This window comes from Sphaerodactylus townsendi, linkage group LG15 (genome assembly GCF_021028975.2).
Source record: "Sphaerodactylus townsendi isolate TG3544 linkage group LG15, MPM_Stown_v2.3, whole genome shotgun sequence".
NCBI classification, from domain to species: Eukaryota; Metazoa; Chordata; class Lepidosauria; order Squamata; family Sphaerodactylidae; genus Sphaerodactylus; species Sphaerodactylus townsendi.
Window position 1 is genome coordinate 12,986,533 of NC_059439.1, and position 20,870 is coordinate 13,007,402.

The 20,870-nt window shown below is 44.6% G+C and overlaps 2 protein-coding genes across 2 annotated transcripts in view; one reads left to right on the forward strand and one right to left on the reverse strand.

The window, feature by feature from the left end:
- Positions 1-11,120, reverse strand: part of MRPL45 (mitochondrial ribosomal protein L45) — a 37,420-nt gene extending 26,300 nt beyond the window's left edge. The window contains exon 1 of the mRNA XM_048518238.1: positions 11,030-11,120. Coding sequence (XP_048374195.1) covers positions 11,030-11,105 — 76 coding nt within the window. The 5' untranslated portion in view covers positions 11,106-11,120. The remainder of the gene's footprint in view (positions 1-11,029) is intronic.
- Positions 11,121-11,209: 89 nt separating this feature from the next.
- Positions 11,210-20,870, forward strand: part of NPEPPS (aminopeptidase puromycin sensitive) — a 114,536-nt gene continuing 104,875 nt past the window's right edge. The window contains 2 exon segments of the mRNA XM_048518237.1: positions 11,210-11,581; positions 11,583-11,804. Coding sequence (XP_048374194.1) covers positions 11,225-11,581; positions 11,583-11,804 — 579 coding nt within the window. The 5' untranslated portion in view covers positions 11,210-11,224.

Below are 20,870 nucleotides of genomic sequence, written 5' to 3' on the forward strand. Positions count from 1 at the left end.
AGATATGCCTCTGAAGAGCTGTCAGCCGCTAACTGCCACTTTCCAGTGGGTTGTGACGGGGGAAAGAAGAAACCTTATGGTGGAGCAAGGCCCCAGGGCAGTCCTTGAGGGTTTCCAGGGCTGACCTCTGGGGCCCTGTGGCAGTAGAAGCAGCTTATCAGGGGTCCATGGCGAGCCCTCGTTGGGCAGTGGACTCCTGAGGACACCTACCTGAGGACACCGGACACTATTGCCAGCCCTTCTCCTAATTATGGAAGTTACGAGATTTAGCAGAAATAAAGTAATTAAATACCAAGTTTGGCAGTCAGGGTTGTCACTTCCCAGTTGGAAATGTCCTGGAGATTTGGGGTTGAGCCTGGGGAGGAGAGGGATCTCAGTGGGGTGCAAGGCCATAGAGTCCACCTTCCTGAGCAGCCATTTTCTCCAGGGGAAGTGATCTCTGGAGATGAGCTGTAATTCTGGGAGTCCTCCGGGCTCTGTCTGGAGGTTGACACGCCTAAATATGGCTGATATGGCATGAAAATATAACAACACCTTTGAACGGGCTTCAGGACAGATGTTTGAAAGCAAAAACCGGTCCAACATGCAACATACGGCTACTGCAGTTTTGCCCAAGTTTGCATTTCCTGCAGCGTTTTCATGGAAGCTCTGTTCTGGATTCGACTTTGAGATTTACCAATCCCGCACGCCATTCTTCACTTGCCAAGCCAGCTAACGCTGTAAACCAAAATTGGCAGAGGTGACCTGCGCATCGGGAGTTCTGGAAACAAGCTCCCTCTTGACATTCTGCTGTTCGCAACTCCGTTTCCCACCCTGCAGTGCAAACTCCGAGCGTGAAGAGCCCCTGTACTCGTCTCAGGCTACGGGACTTAAATGGACAGATACTTGAGATCTGAATTAGCCATTCGAAACAAACAAACATCCCTTGATTGAGACCGAACAAGAAGCCAACCTATTCCAGGAATAGATCTCCTCCAAAGCCTCTTGAGCAGGTGCCAAATCAAAGCGTGCTCCTTCCAACACAGGAGGCCCTGTAACTTCTCCCAGACTGTGGCCAGGGACTGAACAGGAGTTATTTTTTAGTGGGAGCTGAACAGATGTCACTTGAAGCAAGCTTGACCCATGCAGCACCAGGCTGTTCCCCTGGGATGCTAAATACTCTTATGAAGAATGTCTAATATTGGCGATCTCCAGTTTTGTTTTGCTGAATATACAGGCTTGTGCAAAAGAGTGTCGTAGCTTGTACTAATAATAATAATGTTACCTCTGCTGACTGATCCTTTACCCAGAGATTATACAACACTATCACATTGCACGGCCTGTCTGAAGAGATGGGAAAATGAGAAAGGGAAAGGAGGAGATGCACTTTGAGGAACCGAGAGCGGATGTGCTAAAAGCACCCGGGGAATAAGGGAGAATCCAAGTGTTTTTAAAGAGGAAAGTGAGAGGAAAGCGAGGTGCTCTTCATTCTGTAGTCAGCCAGAGTTGAAGCCAACTGCCTGCCCACCAGCTTGGGGATTCCCTAATGGCAGGTGAAGTCCAATAATACCGAATAATTTGGTTGGATCCAGTGATGCATGAATGGAAAGTGACAAATGTACATTGTTCACTTGTGCAAGCAATAGAACAGAGGCTGCAGCCATCCATAGTACCTCAGCACCATTTTTAGCAAAAGCCCATTGTGCATATGGCAACACACCCCGAAGGTTTGCATGATTTTATTCCACATCTACCCTTGATCAACCTACCCCTATCCAAATCTCATCCTTATGAGCCAGTGTGGTGTGGTAGTTAAGAGCAGGTACACTCTAATCTGGAGAACCGGGTTTGATTCCCCGCTCTGCCACTTGAGCTGTGGAGGCTTATCTGGAGAACCAGATTACCTTGTGCACTCCAACACATGCCAGCTGGGTGACCTTGGGGTAGTACAGTTCTTCGGAACTCTCTCAGCCCCACCTACCTCACAGGGTGTTTGTTGGAGGCGGGTGGAGGGGAAGGGAAAGGAGATTGTAAGCCCCTTTGAGCAGTGTTGGGATTCAAATAATTTAACAACCGGTTCCAGTGGTGGGATTCAAATAATTTAACAACTGGTTGTTTACAAGCACCATTTTAACAACCGGTTCTGCGAACCTGCTGAATCCCACCACTGCCTTTGAGTCTTCTTACAGGATATAAATCCAAACTCTTCCTCCTCCTTCTCAGGCTTTCAGCATGGGAGCAACAGATTGCTAATATAAGATCATGTTTAGTTTCAGACCTCGTCCTCTCAAACTTGACTTCTTTTTAGCCCTCAGCTGGAAAGGACTGAAAAAGCCAATTGATATTTCTAATTGGTACAGGAGACAGGCTTGGGGCTGGCATCCCTGAAAAGCCTTTGTGAAGATTCACAGCCACGGGGAGGAAAAAAACCCGAGGTAGAATCAAGCAGACTATGGTGGCTGACCAAAGGAATATTTAGTCAGTGATTTGGCCAATCAAGGCTGGAACAAATTCCAACCAGTCAGGGCCTCATAACTGGAATGTAGCCACCTGAGGTTTAGAAACAGCAGGGTAGCATTGAGTAATTGTACAGATCTACACACTGACTTGGTCCTTCCTGTGAAAGGGATACACCCAGTAATCTTCCATAAAACTATTTACCTTACTACATCCTTCTCTATCGGCTGTCTCTGAATTAAAGCAGGGGAAAAACCTTTGTTCTATCCGCCTGCCCCAATTTCGGGCTTTAATCTCCTCAGGACTCCAGTTAAATTAGCATTCTCTCCCTCTCACTTGCCTTCCTGCTTTGTGCTAACTTATATTTTAAACAGTGAGGTATCACTTTTAACTGAAAATTAACCCTCCTTGCAAAACACTGCTTTCAGGGGTAAAAGGAACGGAACCACGCAACGCTTCACTCACCCCCACCCTACAAAGCACCCATGTTCTCTTCCCCACCCATCCGATTCCTGATAGATGGCTACATGACTCCCCAAAGAGGACTTGATAACTACTTTTTATTCTCTTGGCATTTGAGATTTAATTAGATTAGCGGTTACAACCATGAGGAGACATGCAGGAGATGCCAACACAATTATAGGTTTGAAAATTGTTCTGTTCACGAAAATGGTAAACACGAAGAAGCAGAAGAGCAAGCAGGGACAATCTTAGCCATGGACTATATGGACAGCTGCTCTGGGCCCCATAGTGGGGTGTCCCACTGCCCATGGCTGACCCCCAAAGGAGAAGGGGGGAAGGAATGAGAAGAACAGGTTCCAGCCACTGCTTTTACCAGAGGCGAAGCTCCAAGGGGACGGGGGCGCGAGCGATGCACCAGGCACGCACCCCTTTGGGGGTGTGGTGAGGGCATTCCAGGGTGGGATAGGGGCGTTCTGGGGTGGGACGGGAGGTGGAGGATGCACCACTTTCCCCCCTTGCTACGTTTCTGGCTTTTACCCTCCCAGTTTAGGGGTCCTGCAGCTGGCTTCTGGAGGCAGCGATGGCTCCTGCATCTTAGGAGAGTCACATTTTGTTTGACCCTGCTAAAGGATGGCAATTCTGAGGACCCGTCTTGGGTTGCCAATCTTCAGGTGGTACCTGGAGATCTTCCAGAATTACAGTTGGCCTCCAGACTTCAGACATCATTCCACTGGAGAAAATGGGTGCTTTAAAAGGGGGACTCCGTAGCGATACACCACATGGAGGTCCCTCCTCAGGCTCTGTCCCACCCAGCATCTACCATGCAACCTGTTCCATGTATTTTATTGTGACAGAAACAGCACATGATTTGAATAAGCTGATTCAGGTCTGGTGTGGAGTTGTTAAAGTGGCAGACAAGGATCTGGGAGGTGCCAGTCTGGAAACGTGCTGGGTCATACACTTTCAGCTGAGCCCATCTTGTAGGTAGAATTGTCAACCTCCAGGTGACACCTGGAGATTTCCCACTGGAGAGCAGCAGTGGCGTAGGGGTTAAGAGCAGGTGCACTCTAATCTGGAGGAACCGGGTTTGATTCCTCACTTTGCCACTTGAGCTATGGAGGCTTATCTGGGGAACTAGATTAGCCTGGGCACTTCAACACATGCCAGCTGGGTGACCTTGGGCTAGTCACAGGTCTTCGGAGCTCTCTCAACCCCACCCACCTCACAGGGTGTTTGATGTGGTAGGGGGTGGGGGAGGGAAAGGAGATTGTCAGCCCCTTTGAGTCTCCTTACAGGAAAGAAAGGGGGATATACATCCAAATCTTCTTCTTCTACTAATACTACTATTACAATTGACCTCCAGGCAATCAAGATCAATTCACTTGGAGAAAAGGGGGCTCCGGACGGTGTGCAACAAAACTGATACAAATCAAGTTCAGGAGCAAACTATACAATAAAAACAACAGCAACCCACAGAGGCTCCATCATTAAAATATACTGGATTTCATTAAAAACAGCGGTAATACCATAGTAGAAGGCGCCCGGTAAACCCTTTTTCTTAAAACCCTCCCCTAGGGAGCGGACGGACTACTCCATAGGAGGGTAATCTAGATGTAACCGAGCAGGGGCGCCATACTCAGCAGCTGGTTGCGCCAAAGGCCCAGCGGAACAACTCAGTCTTACAAGCCCTGCGGAATCCACCAAGATCCCGCAGGGCCTGGACAGCTGGAGGAAGAGTGTTCCACCAGGCCGGGGCCAGGGCCATAAAGGCCCTGGCCCGCGTGGAGGCCAGCCGCATCATGGAGGGGCCGGGGACCACCAGTAAATTAGCCTCTGCTGAGTGCAGAGGTCGAGTAGGGGCATATGGGGTAATGCGGTCCCAAAGATACGAGGATCCCAGGCCGCGTAAGGCCTTAAAGGTCAAAACCCACACCTTGAAAATGATTTGGAATTCCACCGGAAGCCAATGCAGCTGGTGCAACACAGGCTGGATATGGTCTCAGAAGGCGCCCCCTGTGAGCAAGCGTGCCACTGCATGTTGGACCAGTTTCAATTTCCGAATCAAACACAAGGGGAGACCCGCGTAGAACGAGTTACAATAGTCTAACCTGGAGGAGATACTTATTGAATGTCTTTGTTTACTTGTGCAGCAAAAACAAGAAGGGCCAATGGGATCTCAAAGATCTCAAAGTCTATAGAATCTATTAGCGTGGATGTATTAGTTAATTTGTAATTTGTCTCTTTTTAACATTTTGTGAAATGTTTATTTAATTGTTTTATTTTAACATTTTATTGTTCTTGCTACACTTATTTTATTATGTTTTTTGGCTATGCACAAGTAACATTTGACTTGTCACATTAGAGCACTATCTTAATGGCCTGTTCCCATTTGGGAGGCATGAGATCACTTCTGTCTAAAGAATCTTACTCTAGTGTTCTTAATCAAACTCCAAGGACAGTTACAATTAAGTAACTGCACCTCTATAGATCTGACAACTTTCTTGCAATCCTTCCTAAATGTACTGTTTCTCTTGGCTCTGAAAAACAGACCATAAGGAAGATTGTACCTAAGATATGCTAAGTGGAAAGAGTTAAGATGTAGGTAAGAATTCCTGTCAATCAGTTTCTTTATACATTGCTGACATATAATTTACCATCACTAACCACTTGTACCAAAGTGTCAAGAAAAGCAATTGCTGTCATCTGCTGTACCAGTAAACTTGATAGAAGGGTGCAACTTGGTGCTGTGGTGATTGATTTCAACGATTGTAACAATGGCTTTAATCTTAGAGTAAGGGAGAGGTTTCTCTGTTTATTTATTCATTTTATTTATTTTATTTGTTTCTTAAATTTATATACCGCCCGATCCCTGAAGGGTAGGATATTTGTGGGCTGTAAGCAACATTGTCCTTGTCTAAGATGTTTATATTTGAATAGGAGATAGCTTGTGTATTTATGACCACATTAGATTGCTTTGATTCCATGCGGTGTTATTTTATTTTAGATATTATCATAAGACCAGCACAAAATGATTACAACTCTGATTAAGTGACTTTTTTTCACTGTAAGATCTGAGGTTCATATAAATCCTAGCAATTTCATTGTTTGTTGAATGTTAGAATCATAGAATCATAGAGTTGGAAGAGACCCCAAGGGCCATCAAGTCCAACCCTCTACAATGCAGGAACGCACAATGAAAGCAATCCTGATAGATGGCCATCCAGCCTCTCTTTAAAAACCTCCGAAGAAAGAGACTCCACCACACTCTGAGGCATTCTGAGCCCTTACTGTCAGAAAGTTTTTCTTGATGTTTAGGTGGAATCTCTTCACCTTGAAGCCATTACTCCTGGTTCTAGTCTCTGGAGCAGCAGAAAACAAGCTTGCTCCCTCACCAACATGGCATCCCTTCAAATATCTAAACATGGCTATCATGTCACCTCTTAACCTTCTCTTCACCAAACATACCCAGCTCCCTAAGTCTCTCCTCGCAGGGCATGGATTCCAGACCTTTTATCATTTTGGTTGCCCTCCTCTGGACTTGTTCCAGCTTAGAAATCATATCTTTTCAATTTTAGATTATACTTCGGGCCAAGGAAGGAGTGAAGCTCAGTCAAACCAGGGGAGAACTATCTGCTTTAGCTCCTGTATACCTGTATCTTCAGGAGCTCTTATGGCCCTAAAACGTTTTTGTGATGATTTTGGGTATATCAAACATATGCTATTTTGTTGCACTCTGACAGGGTGGGAGTTTGCTGTTTATTTTCTTTCTCTGTGAGATTGTAAGGCAGGTTTCAACGCTGAGGTGTTTCCTGACTGAGAAACATCGCCTGACCAGCCAACACACCTACTTTTGATTTCTGAACTTTTCTTTTTTGATGTAAGCATATAACAAAATACAAGAGACATTGTGTTGGCAACTATATACATTGTCTGTTTACTGTAAATCTTTTGGTTAATTAAGATGAACAGTGAAATTTTTATAGCCTTTGTGACCCGGAAGCTGTGGTTACAGTTCTTTTCTTTCCTGATTACCCACCTAGAGGTTGGCAATTCAAAATCCAAATCTAAGGGAAAGAAAACCATCTATGTTGAATGTATTGTCGAAGGCTTTCACGGCTGGAATCACTGGGGTGCTGTGTGGTTTTTGGGCTGTATGGCCGTGTTCTAGCAACATTCTCTCCTGACGTTTCACCTGCATCTGTGGCTGGCATCTTTAGAGGATCTGATAGTAGGAAAGGAAAGCAAGTGGAGTAAAGGTCAAGTGGAGTAAAGGTCAATAGGTGAGGGCATACCTGTGAGTAAAGGTCAATAGGTGAGGGCATCAAAATAGGAGTGGCCTGGCAAGTGAGTAACAATGAAGTGTAGCATGTGAGTAACAATGGAGATAGCAAGGTCAATAGGTGAGGCATCTGAATAGAAGTAGTCTGGCCTTTGTTTCCTTTGATTGTATATTGTCTGTAATCCTGTGTTTGTGTGGAGCTGATTAGTCACTCTCTTGACTCTAGTGTTTTTCAAAACTGGCAGCCAAATTCTGCTCATTTTCATGGTTTCTTCCTTTTTGTTGAAATTGTCTATGTGCTTGTGGATGTCAATGGCTTCTCTGTGTAGTCTGACATAGTGGTTGTCAGAATGGTCCAGAATTTCTGCGTTTTCAAATAATATTCTGTGTCCAGGTTGGTTTATTATGTGTTCTGCTATTGCTGATTTTTCTGGCTGAAATAGTCTGCAGTGCCTTTTGTGTTCTTTGATTCGTGTCTGAGCGCTGCGTTTGGTGGTTTCTATGTAGACTTGTCCACAGCTACATGGTATGCAGTAGACTCCTGCAGTAGCTAGACTCTGAGGATCCCTTTTATCCTTTGCTGAACGTAGCATTTGTTGAATTTTCTTAGTGGGTCTGTAGATTGTTTGTAGGTTATGCTTCTTCATCAGTTTTCTTATGCGGCCAGTGGTTTCCTTGATGTATTGTAAGAACTCTTTCCCTCTAGATCAGTGTTTTCCAACCTTTTGGATGTCACGGTACCCTTGACCTCACTCTTCATATCTCACGGTACCCCTGCCATCCTCCCCCCCACCTTCCCCTCCCAGTGCCCCTGCTTGCCCAGTGCCCCTACCTTCCCCTCCCAGGCGAAGGGAAGCAGAGGGGGTGGGGGTGAGTGGGAAATGGCTCCTGACCCTGTGGCAGGCCCTGCCCCCTGGGCTAGCTCCATATCCTTGCTGGTGCCGGTGGGGGACACCGCAAAAGCGAGGGGGGCCGGTAGCCTTGCCGCAGTACCCCTGGGACATGCTCACGGCACCCCAGGGTACCATGGAACCCTGGTTGGGAATCGCTGCTTTAGATGGCTCTTTATCTTTGTTCATGTGGCTTGTTCTTGGTCTTGCAGCTCTTCTGATGTCTGTAGTAGAGTAACCACTAGCTGGTAGACGTGGTTTAGGTGGTTCAATTCATCTTGAAGGAGGTGGGGTTCACAGATGATTTGGCAAAATTCCTAGCTGAACAACTACAAATCCATATTGGACTTACTACACATTACATTGAGGACTCAGCGCACTTCATTGAAAAAAATCAGCAATCTTAAACTCAACCCCAATGACAAACTTGATATGAACAAATAGTTTGTAATGTTTTAAGCCATTGTATTTAATCATATAAGTTATATAAGTGTAATTCACTGGGCACTAAGCACTTCAGAAACTTACTTTCGTTGAAAGAAACGAAACTTAGAGCAGCCTGACACTGGCCTTGAGTTGAAAGGAACAGGGCCCCATCAAGGAGATAAGAAATTAGCAGAAGACTTGATTGCTATAGAAACCAGTAGTTGTTATAGAATTTTTATACATGAGGTGTTTTAGACTCAAGTTACATTAAAAATATGAGATGAAAAGGTGTGGTAAAAGGTGGGATAAGATGACCAGGTCTGTACGTCTACTTGACTCAACCCAATGAGCAAAGAGCGGGGAGGTATGTTTTTGTAATTATAAATTATGTTACACAGGCAGCAGCTCTTTGAACCTCCTCCCTGTTGCTGACAGAGGAGAGTTCCCTCTTCTGCGCAGAATTGAACAATAAAACTCTTAACACTGAAGAAGCTTATGGATGGTTATTTGTGAGTAACCGTACAGAGTTTTAGCTCTGAACACAGGGCTCTGCCCTGTGCCTAACAAACTGATCAGCTTTGATGTGGTTTCCCTATTCACCAAGGTCCCCATAGCAGACACCATGGCACTCATCAACCGGAAATTCCCAAAAGACAAATTTCCCAAAAGAAAGCCCTGTTTCAACATTGCCTCACTACTAGCTACTTCCAGTGGAACAATGAATTCTATGAACAGAAAGATTGGGTAGCCCTCTTACCCTTTAATAGCAAATTTTTATATGGAACACTTTGAGGTGTTAGCCATGCTGGCAGGGGCTGATGGGATTTGTAGTCCATGAACATCTGGAGAGCAGAAGGTTGCAGACCCCTGACTTAAACAATTCCACTTTCTAGAGACTGACGTTAACTCTAGCAGAAACTTTCATGAATCAGAAATTGCTTCATCGGGTGTTGACTCAGGAAAGTTCCTCCTGAAGAACATTTTGCACAATTCTTTACCTAATCATTCTCTTGGGGTGTTGTGGGTTTTCCGGGTTGTATGGCCATGTTTCAGTCACATTTTCTCCTAACATTTCACCTGCATCTGTGGCTGGCATCTTCAACAGATCTGATGGTAGTAAAGCAAGTGGAGTTTATATACTTGTGGAAAGGCTTCAACAATCATTCTCTTTTTTTTTAAGGTCCAATCAAGTGTGGTGTCAAATAATTACAAAAAATGACAAACTCCAACAGGGAGAATGGTTGTTGTTGGATGTTGGTCACCCCAAAATGTGGGGTGTCATCTTTGACATGTATGTTATTGGTTCACAATCACTGGTGTAGGTTGTTAATTTTACAGCAAACACCATTGAATATGTGAGGTTTCATGCACACACCCTTTTGCAATTTTTCTCAGAAGTTAGTCTGGCAATAGTCAACTGAGCTGACCCCTGGGGAAAATATGCCAGGTCTCCTGCTTGCCTGCTGACTCTTTTAGGGTTCTAATCAGTGGTGGGATCCAAAAATTTTAGTAACGGGTTCCCATGGTGGTGGGATTCAAACTGTGGCGTAGCGCCAATGGGGTGGGCGTGGCACGGCGTGGCTGTGGCCGGGCATTCTGGGGCAGGGCATTCCTAGGCGGGGCTGTGGCAAGGACGCAGCTGCTGCGCCGGTCCTTAAGCGGGAAATTAATGCACGCAGGCGCAGGCTGCCATGCACGCCGGTGCACCTCCTGCTAGACTGCTTCAAGTTCTGCGCGCTACTGCTGAGAGGAGGGGCGTAACTAAGGCAAAAATCATGTGGCAAAATCACCAATTAGTAACCCCCTCTCGGCACACACAAATAATTAGTAACCTACTCTTGGGAACCTGTGAGAACCTGCTGGATCCCACCTCTGGTTCTAATCTTCTGCATTCTCCTAAATTTAAAAGGATTTGGGAGCACCTGCACATTGTTGGCTTCGGCAGAAGGTACTCTCACACTTTGAACAATTTATGACAGCTTTGAGCAGCTGTCAGTTCTAGTGGCTTCTGAGCAGTATTTTCCCTCTCCCTCTTTTGTGTTGTTTGAAGCTTTAACAAAAACGCATTTCCTCAATACACGCACACTCCAAGGATGTGATTGTGTCACTGGGCTGCAATCTCATTTTACATAGGATTGCAATATTAAAATGCACCCTCCTGAAACTATCTGAAAATATGTCCTAATAGCTCGGGAATCAAGGAAGTAAATTTAATGAAAATAGCGCAATGGAAATAGCATTGTTTCTAATAGGACGTGCCCGTGCATTGTCTGAAAATGGTTACTACATAAGGTGTATCCTTATTGCAAAGGTCTGAAAATGAACTATTTTGCACTTGTTTTTGGTAACTAATTTTTTGGGGGAAGGGGAAACTCTCCTCTATTTCCTTGCCAGACATTTCCCAGATTAAGGGAAGGGCTGTTGCACAGACCACCACCTGACCCGCGTGCCGCATTTCCTCCTCTCGCCCCGGGAACCTTTCCAAACACTTCCCCTTTCAGATTCGGGCAAGGGGAGAAAAGAAAACCTTCTCCACCTCCAGAGCGCACGCGCGCGCACCACCACCTCCCGAACTTCTCCGGAAGCGCATGCGTGTTCTCCCCTCGATTCATCCCAAGAGTCGATTGGTGGGGCTGGATTCGAACGCTCCGCCGTCGGTCAATCGATCGCCCGCTCGCCTTTGGGAGCTTTCCCTGCGTCGCCGCTGCCCAGTGCGCAGGCGCCGACGCAGATGCGTCACCGCGCGAGCGCCCTCCGCCTAGCGGCCTCCTTTCTCAACCTGCTGAGGGAGGAGGAGGAGGAGGCGGCGCGCGAGACCGGGAGGGGGCGGAGGAGGTGGAAGAGAGCCGTCGCGCATGCGCAGTGCGCTCTCTCCCCTCAGCGGCCGACTGTGCAGGAGGAGGAGGAGGAGGAGGAGGAAGAGCAGGGTGGCGGCGGCGGCGAGAGCAGCGAGAAGCTTCTCGGAAGGTCGGCTGGCAGGAGGCTCCTTCCGCCCCGTCCTCTCTCTCTCCCGGTTGGGCGCGTGCGGCCGCCGCCCCCTCTCCTCCTCCTGTCAGCGGCGGGGGGTCGCCGCCTCCCCTTCAGTGCGCGTGCGCGCGCGCTGGGCCTCCCCCTTCGCCTCAGCAGCAGCTGCAACCGCCTCCTCCTCGTCCTCCTGCGCTCGCCTGGCTCACTCTTTCCCCGCCGCGATGCCGGAGAAGCGGCCCTTCGAGCGGCTGCCGGCTGAGGTGCGCCCCATCAACTACGGGCTGTGCCTCAAGCCGGACTTGATCGACTTCACTTTCGAGGGGAAGCTGGAGGCCGCCGTTGAGGTAACGGAGGGAGGGAGAAAGTCATGGGTGTGTGAGGGAAGGAGCGGGGGGGGGAGAAGGGCGGGAGGGGAATGCGGGATATATCGGGGGGGTGGGTGTCGTGTGAAGATCTGGAGAAAGGGGACGGGGAGGGTGGAGGTGGGTGCAACGGGGTGCATGATGGGGACTGTGCTTGGAAGGCCTTTGGGTGGGAGAGTAGCACACCTATAACTAGCTGTTTGGGGAGGGTGGAAGGTGCTGAGTGTTTGTCTTTGGGGGAGGTGGCATGCCAGATCAGGGGTTCAGTCGGAGGCTGTGATAAAACAGCCATCTTGAGCCATCTGAAAGCCTTCATGAGGTCTTGCTACAACATTTTGACTTGATTGGGCACCTCTGCCTGGTTTTGCTCCCCTAAACGGGGACCTGAAGCGATTCACAAGTATCGTTCTCCCCACCTGTGTTTTCTATTTGACCAGACTGGCCTGATCTCGGCAGGTTTCAGAAACTAAGCAGAGTCTGCTCCGGTTAATGCTCGGATGTGAGATGACTAGGGTATACCAGGGGCGTGGCACAGAGGCAGGCAATGGCAAACCACCTCCGAACACCACTTGCCTTGAAAACTGTACTGTGTTGCCCCAGGTTGACTGCAGATGTACTTTACACACGTCTTATTCTCCCGACACTGTGCAGGTACATTAGACCGAGGGAGTGATTTGGCCCAAAGGCACCCAGCAACGTCCATGGCAGAGTGAGAATTAGAACTTAGGCATCCCAGGTGTTAGTCTCCTCAGCACCATGGCGTATCTCTGGGTCTTCGTAGAAATCAGGAGTCTAAGTGGGACTGAATTGCACAGAGGGGAGTGCTCAGTGGAAGCAGTCTTGAGATTTGGAGGACAGTGGATTGATGTGGTGAGCCGCACGGGTTGTGGGGGGAAAGCTGATTTGGGTGTTCTGGTCATGAACAGGAGGCTGGTGAACCTGTGATTTTTGTCAAGGATTCATCTGGTCTTGAGGGCGGTGACTGCAGTTCCTTGAAGAGTTTATGTTAAATGTGTACTTTTTGGGTGGTTCTTTCAACATTGGGGAGATCCCTGTTTCACACACAAGTTCTTCCAGGGTGTCTGAGAAGAAAGTTGCTGATCTAGTATGGTGGGGGAACACATTTTCAGAGAAGGAAAAGGACCCTTAGCATTGTTTATGTTGGGGTGGGAGAATAGAAAAAAGTTTCTTTGAGGGGCTGCCTTCTTCAAAGGAGAAGATCTCTTTTGATTAGGGAAACTTAAATCAGAAGCCGAAGAGATTCGTAGAAATGAAGGGGGAAAGGACCCTTATTGAGCCTGTGTTTGTTTTGGGCTGAGAATTTTCTGTTACATTGGATTGAGGTCTCAATTCTTTCTTCCCAGTAGTTTTTAAGGTTTGGGACCTGAAATTGGCTTAAGGGTTTCTTCAGACTCTAGACTTGAAATATATCCTTAAATAAGGTATGTGCACATTATAGCACATTGGAGGAGATGGAGGTGTCAGTGTGTGTTGGGGGTTAGAATAATGGTGTAGAGGAGTGCAAAGCTATCTTCTTGAGAGCCTTGACTTCTTGTTCTTATGTTGAGGTGCCATGAACCTTCTGAATTAGAAATGCCAGCTTGAATGTTGGGAGTATCCTATGTTTGTGTGTTGGTAGGGAAAGGACAGAACTAGGAATACTGCCTTCAGCTCCTTGGAGAAAAGGTGGTACCATAATGTGAGATGTGTGAGGCTATCGCCTCCTTTTGGTAAAGAAATGCCAAGGAGTATAGGGTGTTTTTGCTGTGGTATTGGTTGTGATGGGCATCCTTGACAGAGAGAATTGGAATTTGTGAAGGTGCTCTTTGAGAAATATGTTATAAGGGCTAGATTTGAAGGAGTGCCTTGCTAATGGGGAGGATTTGTGTGTGGAAGGCAATTGAATCAAATGGGTGTGAGTTAACTGTTCTTGCTTGTATTTGTAATGAATTTCATGGTGAATTTGCCTCATATGTGGTAGATGTCAGTGGACCTATGTTTTGGAAAAATGTTGGGAAAGCTATTTTTACATGGATTGCTAACCCTTTTTGTTGCATTGTCTCCAGAATCTAGTTCATCATTGGCTATCCATTGTCTTCTGAAGTGAAACTCTTAATTTTAAGCATATTGGTGGTATGTGTTAATATTTATGCATTTTGTTTATTTTATGTAGAAGATTATCTGTCATGGCCAGCTTTTCCTGGTATTGTGCAATGTATTCTACTCTCCTTCTTTGTAGAGGGACTACTGATTTCAGTAAGCTGAGCAATGGAATGACATCCCTGTACAGTTTCTACCCAAAGTTAAGAACATTTTGCATTCCCATTTGCCTCTTGCCTTGTGCAGGCCCATAGATGAGTAAGTGGACGTGTTACTGAAATTAGAGGTATTAACCTTATCTGTGGAAGTGTTTATGCAGTACAAAATCCTGGCTCTCTTGACTTTTAGGGATGACAGAAGAAGCTTTTCTTGCGCAATGGATGCATTAAAAAATGCAGGTCTTTCTAGACCTCATTGGGCTGTTTCTTAATCTGAGATTACTTAAGTGGATATGAGACAGTTTAAGATACCAAGAAGAGTATCAGTTCCCATAGCAGAACTCTGGGTCATAGAACAATAAAGAATTTTGAAATCCTGTCATAAAGGCTTTTATATTGTATATTTTAACCATTGGGAACCTCCCTGAACCCTCCTTGGCAGGAAACGGTGTGGGATAAAAATGGAATAAAATGAATATATAAAACATTTAAGATTAGTTCAGTCTCCAAAGGCATGATTGAATTATGCTGGTTTAGTTTCTGGTGTGGTTGTGCTCCTGGAGAGGATGGCATGGTATGAGTTGTACAGCATGCTTTGATCTTTCCAAGTCCCGGAAAGTTGCTGTTGATGAATAAAGGTGACTTAATATAGAAGAAATATTTAAGTTGTGGGTTTGTTTTTCTTTTCTCCTGTCAGTCTCAGTGGAATGGTTGTACTCAAGGTTTGTGTCCAGAAAATTGGATTTATTGTTTCTTTTTATTAACTTTTAGACCTGCATGTAGCATTGGATAGCTCTTCAAAAAAATGTACTGATATATAACATTTGTATCCCACATTTTTTGCCAAAGCTAAGACAGCTTCCAGCACCAACTGAAGCTGGAAGGCAAACATTTTAAAACCAAAACATCATACAACGAATAGTACCAACAACAGTCCCTTGTATCTTCCACAAGTTATAGCACTCCATCCAGCTTAATAGCTATCAAAGGTCTAAGACAGCATTATACTGCCTATGAAATTGGACTATGGCTGGAGGCCTTTCTTACTTTTTCTGAAAGGTTGTTCCAGAGAGCCAGTGCTGCTACTGAAAAGGATTGAACCTGAATGCTGGCCAAATGATGGTTGGAAGGAGTTCATGAGGTAGCTTTCAGGTTCATTTTGAGAGAGGCAGTCTCTCAAGTAGGAAAGTCTCAGATCATTTAGGTTTTTAAAAGGTAATACCACAAATACAAGCAGGACTTGGAGCTGTTTCAAGATGGAAGTATTGTGCTTCCAATAGGTGAGCAGCTATATTATTTTTAAAGTAAAGGTGATCCCCTGTTCAAGCACTGGGTCCTTGCTGACTCATGGGGTGATGTTAAATCATGACAGTCTGTGTTTTTGAGGTGGTTTGCCATTGTCTTCCTCAGTCATCTACACTTTACCCATACTCATTTTACTGACCTTGGAATGATGGAAGGTTGAGTCAGCCTTGAGCCAACTACCTGAAACTGACTTCCATCAGGATTGAACTGAGGTCATGAGGAGGGCTTTGACTGCAGTACTGCAGCTGACCACTCTGCACCACAGGGCTCCTACTATTGTGCTTTGGTGTTCTGAATGTATTTATACCAGTGCTGAAAAAATATCTCATTTGTATGACTGAGCAATATTTTCAGTTCCAGTATCAAATCGTATACATGTGAATAGCCAGGAGCCTGGGATTATTTCAGCCCTGACTCTTCTGCTACTAAAATGATTTCAGTAGTTCTTTAGGCAGAGTGCTTCTATGGTAGAACATCAGTACAGACTGCCTGTAGGGATCAAGTAGCTCAGCCAAACCAGAAAATCATGGCTAGAATGTTTTCTTTGTTACCTTCCCTGGGTCTGTAAATAACTGGGATAACTTTACAGTCTTCAGTGTTGGGAGAACAGCCGGGGGTGGGGTGGGGAGACAATGCTGCAAGAACAGCCTAAAAGTGAACAACTTGGTATGAACTGGATTTTGCAATAGTTTTGCCTTCTTAAAAGTACTTGCAGGCTTATTAATTTCCCAGAGGGAATGATGTGCTTACATGGCGTGCTGTACTTTAATTGTAGGTTGAGCTCGAGTTTTCCGAAGAACACAGGCCCCCATGAAATTTAAAACTCGGGCAGTTCTTATAGGTTGCTTGGGGTGAAAAAAAATTTCTTGTTTTGCCCCTCAATGGATTTGAGTCTTAGCAGGAGTTAACTGTTCAGTTTGAAGCATTGAGAGAACTTGACTACACAAGCAGAGATTAGAAAACGCTGCAAGATGACCAGTAAATACCATGATGACAACTTCTAGGGAGAAAGGAATTCAAGTGGCTGAAGTTGCCGAAATGGTTCTGCTTTAGAAAACAGCCCCAAAAGAGAAGGACCCAGAGATGGACAGTTGAGAGGGGGGGTTAGTGAAAGAAACTGAAGCTATAAACAGAAACCACCAGTGCAATTAAATTGGCCTCACAAGCTTTTAAAAGTAAGTGTGGTGTTCCAACAAGTGTGGTGACACTTTCAAATGGAGGGTGTTAAATTAGAGTGAACATAGCCAACATTGAACAAGGCGGTATTAATGATTTCCTAACCACTTTGCTGCAAATGTTTTTTTCGCCAATTTATTCTGCCTCTCTATGATTGGTTTTTAACACCTTTAACGATCCTTTCAAAATGTACTGGAGGCCGTGGCACATTTAAAAGAAAAGATAATAAAATTAATCCCGCTTATCCATGTTTGAACCCCAATTAGCAGAAATAACCATGTTTCTGGTACCTGTAATAGCTCATATTGTTTAACTAGAACATCATTGGGCAACGTATCGAGAATTAGTGCAGTTGGCATACTGTTACAATCCATTTGGATTTCTACCTCATCTGGTAGAAATACTAAGCGTATTCTGAGATTATTGTCAAGTACTCTGAGAGCAGCCTTCAGGAATCTGAACACCATCCCCATATTCTAAAGATTGTCAATCACTTGGGCTGTTTCTTAAGCTATTGCAAAATGTTGCAGTTTATATGTAAAGCTATCTTAACAAAGTGCAACTTTTTATTATGTTATTTCTTCAGTCATACACAGTAAAATATTTTCTTAGCTTGATGCTCAGCAATAATGAGATCCCATGCCTAGCGTAATGGTGTCAGACATGTGTTCAGATTCCAGAATAACTGCAGGGTCTCAGAGTATGCTTGAGTAAGTTGTACCCATTCTTGAAGTGCAGAATGGGAATGCCTCTGTTACTCTTTCAAAGGGTCGTAAAAGAGATGAGTGAGGGAAGGTGGTATTTAGCCATTTTGATCCCTCTATTTTGGTGTTGTAATTGTCCTAAAACCTTTTCTGGAATGTATGCAAACAGCAAAAAATTTACAGTGTATTAAACTTCTTTGTCTATCAGTTCGAGGGCAAATCAAAAAACAAACTGTAATTTACTAACAGTTGCTGTTTCAGGTGGAATGGTAATCAGGAGACTGTTCTTAACTTATAAGGCCTAAAACCAGCACTGTATCTTTTTGGTTGCATAGGTGGTCCCAAACTAAAGGGACAGAACAAAATGCAATCTTGCCGGTGCTTAAAAAGATGCGGTGTTGCAAGTAGTGAACTTTGGCTAGGGAGGCCTGGTTTGAAATCCCCACTGAGCCAGGAAGCTCTGTGTGTGACCTTGCACCAATCACTGTCTCCCAGGGTTGTTAGGATAAAATAGGATTGCCCTATGTATGCTGCCTTGAGCTCCTTGCAGGGAGTGTGGAATACAAAGGTTGGGAATAATGAGGAATAAACAATGAACTGAACTTAACCAAATGTTGTAGGAAGCGTTTACTACTCTTTGAAAGTATCCTGTTTCCTTTACTGTAACTTCACTTTCTCAGCAAAGAACCATCTAACAACTAAAGCCATAATGTTGTTAACCAACTGTTTAAGCACTGCATTAGCTGAAAGGTCAGCACTGTCAGCAAATGAGACTTGTAACAACAGTCATTCATTGGTGCAGAATTTCCGCTGGTGACATCTATGACTTCTGTGCTTCAGACAAGAAATGTTAAATGGTCCTTGTAATTTTAGGACAATGAACAGCCACGCTTGTGAGCTTTTTAATTGCCCCTTTTGCATCTGCTAATGCTGTGGTATTCTTCCTTTGTGCATGCCAGCCCCAGAGAGAAGGAACCTTTTTTTGATCAGCAGATAAGATATTTGCTGGTACTGTCACCAGTTGTGTGGTCCTCAGAATTTAGTAAACGAATTGCACTTTTTTGTAGCCTTTTGTTTTGGCATGGCTTACTTTTCGTTTTGTAAGGAAACTTGGCCTCTTTGGAATCTACTTTGTTCATACAGGGGAAGAATGAGGTCTTCTGCTTAGTAGTAAGTTAGAATATAATTTTCATATCTTAAAGCTGCGACTGTGTTCGTGGGCTAGTATATTAAAATACTTTCCTATCTAGGTGACATGTAACAGCGGAGCAATTTAGGGAGCATTCTACTTTTGTGACTTTTCTACCATAGCAAATTCACACTGTTGGCACATTGGCAACGATAGCAGCAGCAGTGTGCCAACTAGTTTCTCGGAAGTAACCTTCTACTTTAGTTGCTTTTCGTGAAAAGATTGCAGAAAAGCAGTTACCTTGGCAAAAGGCTGTTAGGCGTGTTGGCCATGGATGCTTGATACATCAGTATCCTTATAAAAGAATGCTGAAAATAAAAGATTTATGATGGATTTGCTCAGCTATAAGTTGTGAATTTTTTTTGAACTTCATATAAGATGGCATTAAGGCTAAATTGGCAAACTGTTTTATACCCAGGGAAAATAAAATGTTTTATTCAGATAGCTGTATAATCAGCAGACGGGCTGTGGCATTGATTGACTGAGCAGCTCAAAAAACCAGGGAAGCCAGTTTTGGAATGCCTCCTGTGGAACTGGCATAAAGAGTTTATACATATTTTGTAGTAATTGTGCAGGCAGGACAAATTGAAAATGTTGATACGTATGTATGTGTATTGTTATTTTTGTGGACTTGGGGCTAAAGTAAATACTAGACTCATTGTTTGCAGAAGACTTGAGCCATACATGTGTGCAACTTCTGAAAGATTCAGTAAAACATAGCTACCTGTCTACCTTATCTCTAGGTACTTTATAGCAAGCTGGCAAGGCTGAAAGGAAGATAACTCTATCTCCTTACGTTGCAAGTATTCATTCTATTGTAGGAAGAGATAGTTACACATAGTCACGTATACGTAGTTAGAGGGATGCAGCTAGCTTTTTCATGCAGTTTGACCCCAGTGTTCATCTTCAATATGACCCATCCCACATGGACTTTGTTCATACAAGTCCCATGATCTCCAGCATAGTTCCTTTGAGTGGTCAAAGAAGACCCCTCCTCCCTTTTCCACCTGTGGATCTCACCCAGTATATTCAGTTCCTGAATTCAGTCCCTGAAAATAGTTGCACTGGTGGGTGGGACCTATGACATTGTATATCCTACTGAGTTCACATCATCCACAGGCTCCACTCCCAAATCTTGAGAAATTTCCCACCTCTTGAGTTTGCAACCCTACAGAAGAGAGAGATCCTGGGGCAGTGTCAGGATTTTTCTTAAGGAAAAGATAAATGTAAAGATTAATGGTTCACCAGATATTAAAGAACGTATACAATATCTGTCTTGCATCTGTGGGTTCTGTGTGCAAATTGCTTTTTATACCACCATTCCATACATAGTCTGTTCTGGATTGGTTTTGTTGAACAGTTCACAATCAGTGTTGCATAAATTCATTTGCTGTAGTTGAGCACTTATCTCCTGCCTTCGCTCCCTTGTGCTTTCTGCAAGTGCTTTGCTGTGAGAAAAACCATTTGTCTGTAAAGAACTTGGGATGGGGGAAAGGAACGGTTTTAGGGAAAAAAGGAAGAATGGTTTCTCTGCCTTACCATTGTACTTCTGAAGGAGGTTGCAGTGACATTGAGGAGGTATCCTAGGCACCCTTTCCTAAATTTTCTCTAAGTGCCCTAGGTGTTTGGTCAGGGAAGATTGATTGTGAACCCTAATAATTTGCAGACCCTTGCTTAGATCATTATTCATGAGTGAGAGAATCTAATGTTAGTTTCTCCTTCTCTAAGACCTGTTCAGAGCTCTAAGAATTGGCTCCCATCTCCCTGCTGTATGCCAGGCTGGAACATCAAAGGCACTTGGATAGTCTTAGTAGCTGTTCTACATTTGCGGCATTTCTTTCCACTGGAAGTTTCGTGGACCCATTGCTTTGAACTTATTTTTATACAAGTATAAATCCTTTCTGTCTAGGCAGTCATTAGGTTGCTGTGATTCAGTATCTGAAGGGGTGAATTGGGGGAGGAAGTTTTTTTTAAAAAAATTCACAGCATTTTGTTGTTGCTTTTTATGAGTTAGAGCCCTGGTCTGGGTCTTCACTGGTAAAGCATGGGGCTGTTGAAGTATCATAGGTCAAGCAGTAACATACACTGTTCATATGTAAGATCCCCAGTTCAGCCTCTGAATGCTTCTTTGGTTAGCAGAGCTGGAAAAGACTCCTACTGGAGGTGCTGCAGTGGTTCTGCAAGTCCAACAGAATTGGGCTAGATCAAATCATCTGATTTCTAATACTGAAAGTGAGTTGTAAGCATGTAAACAAAACCAACAAAACTCCAAATAGTTCATAGTGCTTTAAGGTGTGAAATACTTGTGTTACTGTTTCAGGCACTTGCTGTTGTGATTCCTGTTGGAATATGAATGTTGTAAAGATCAAACTCTGGAAAATTTGTAAATGTGCCCCTTATATTATAAATGTTCCCC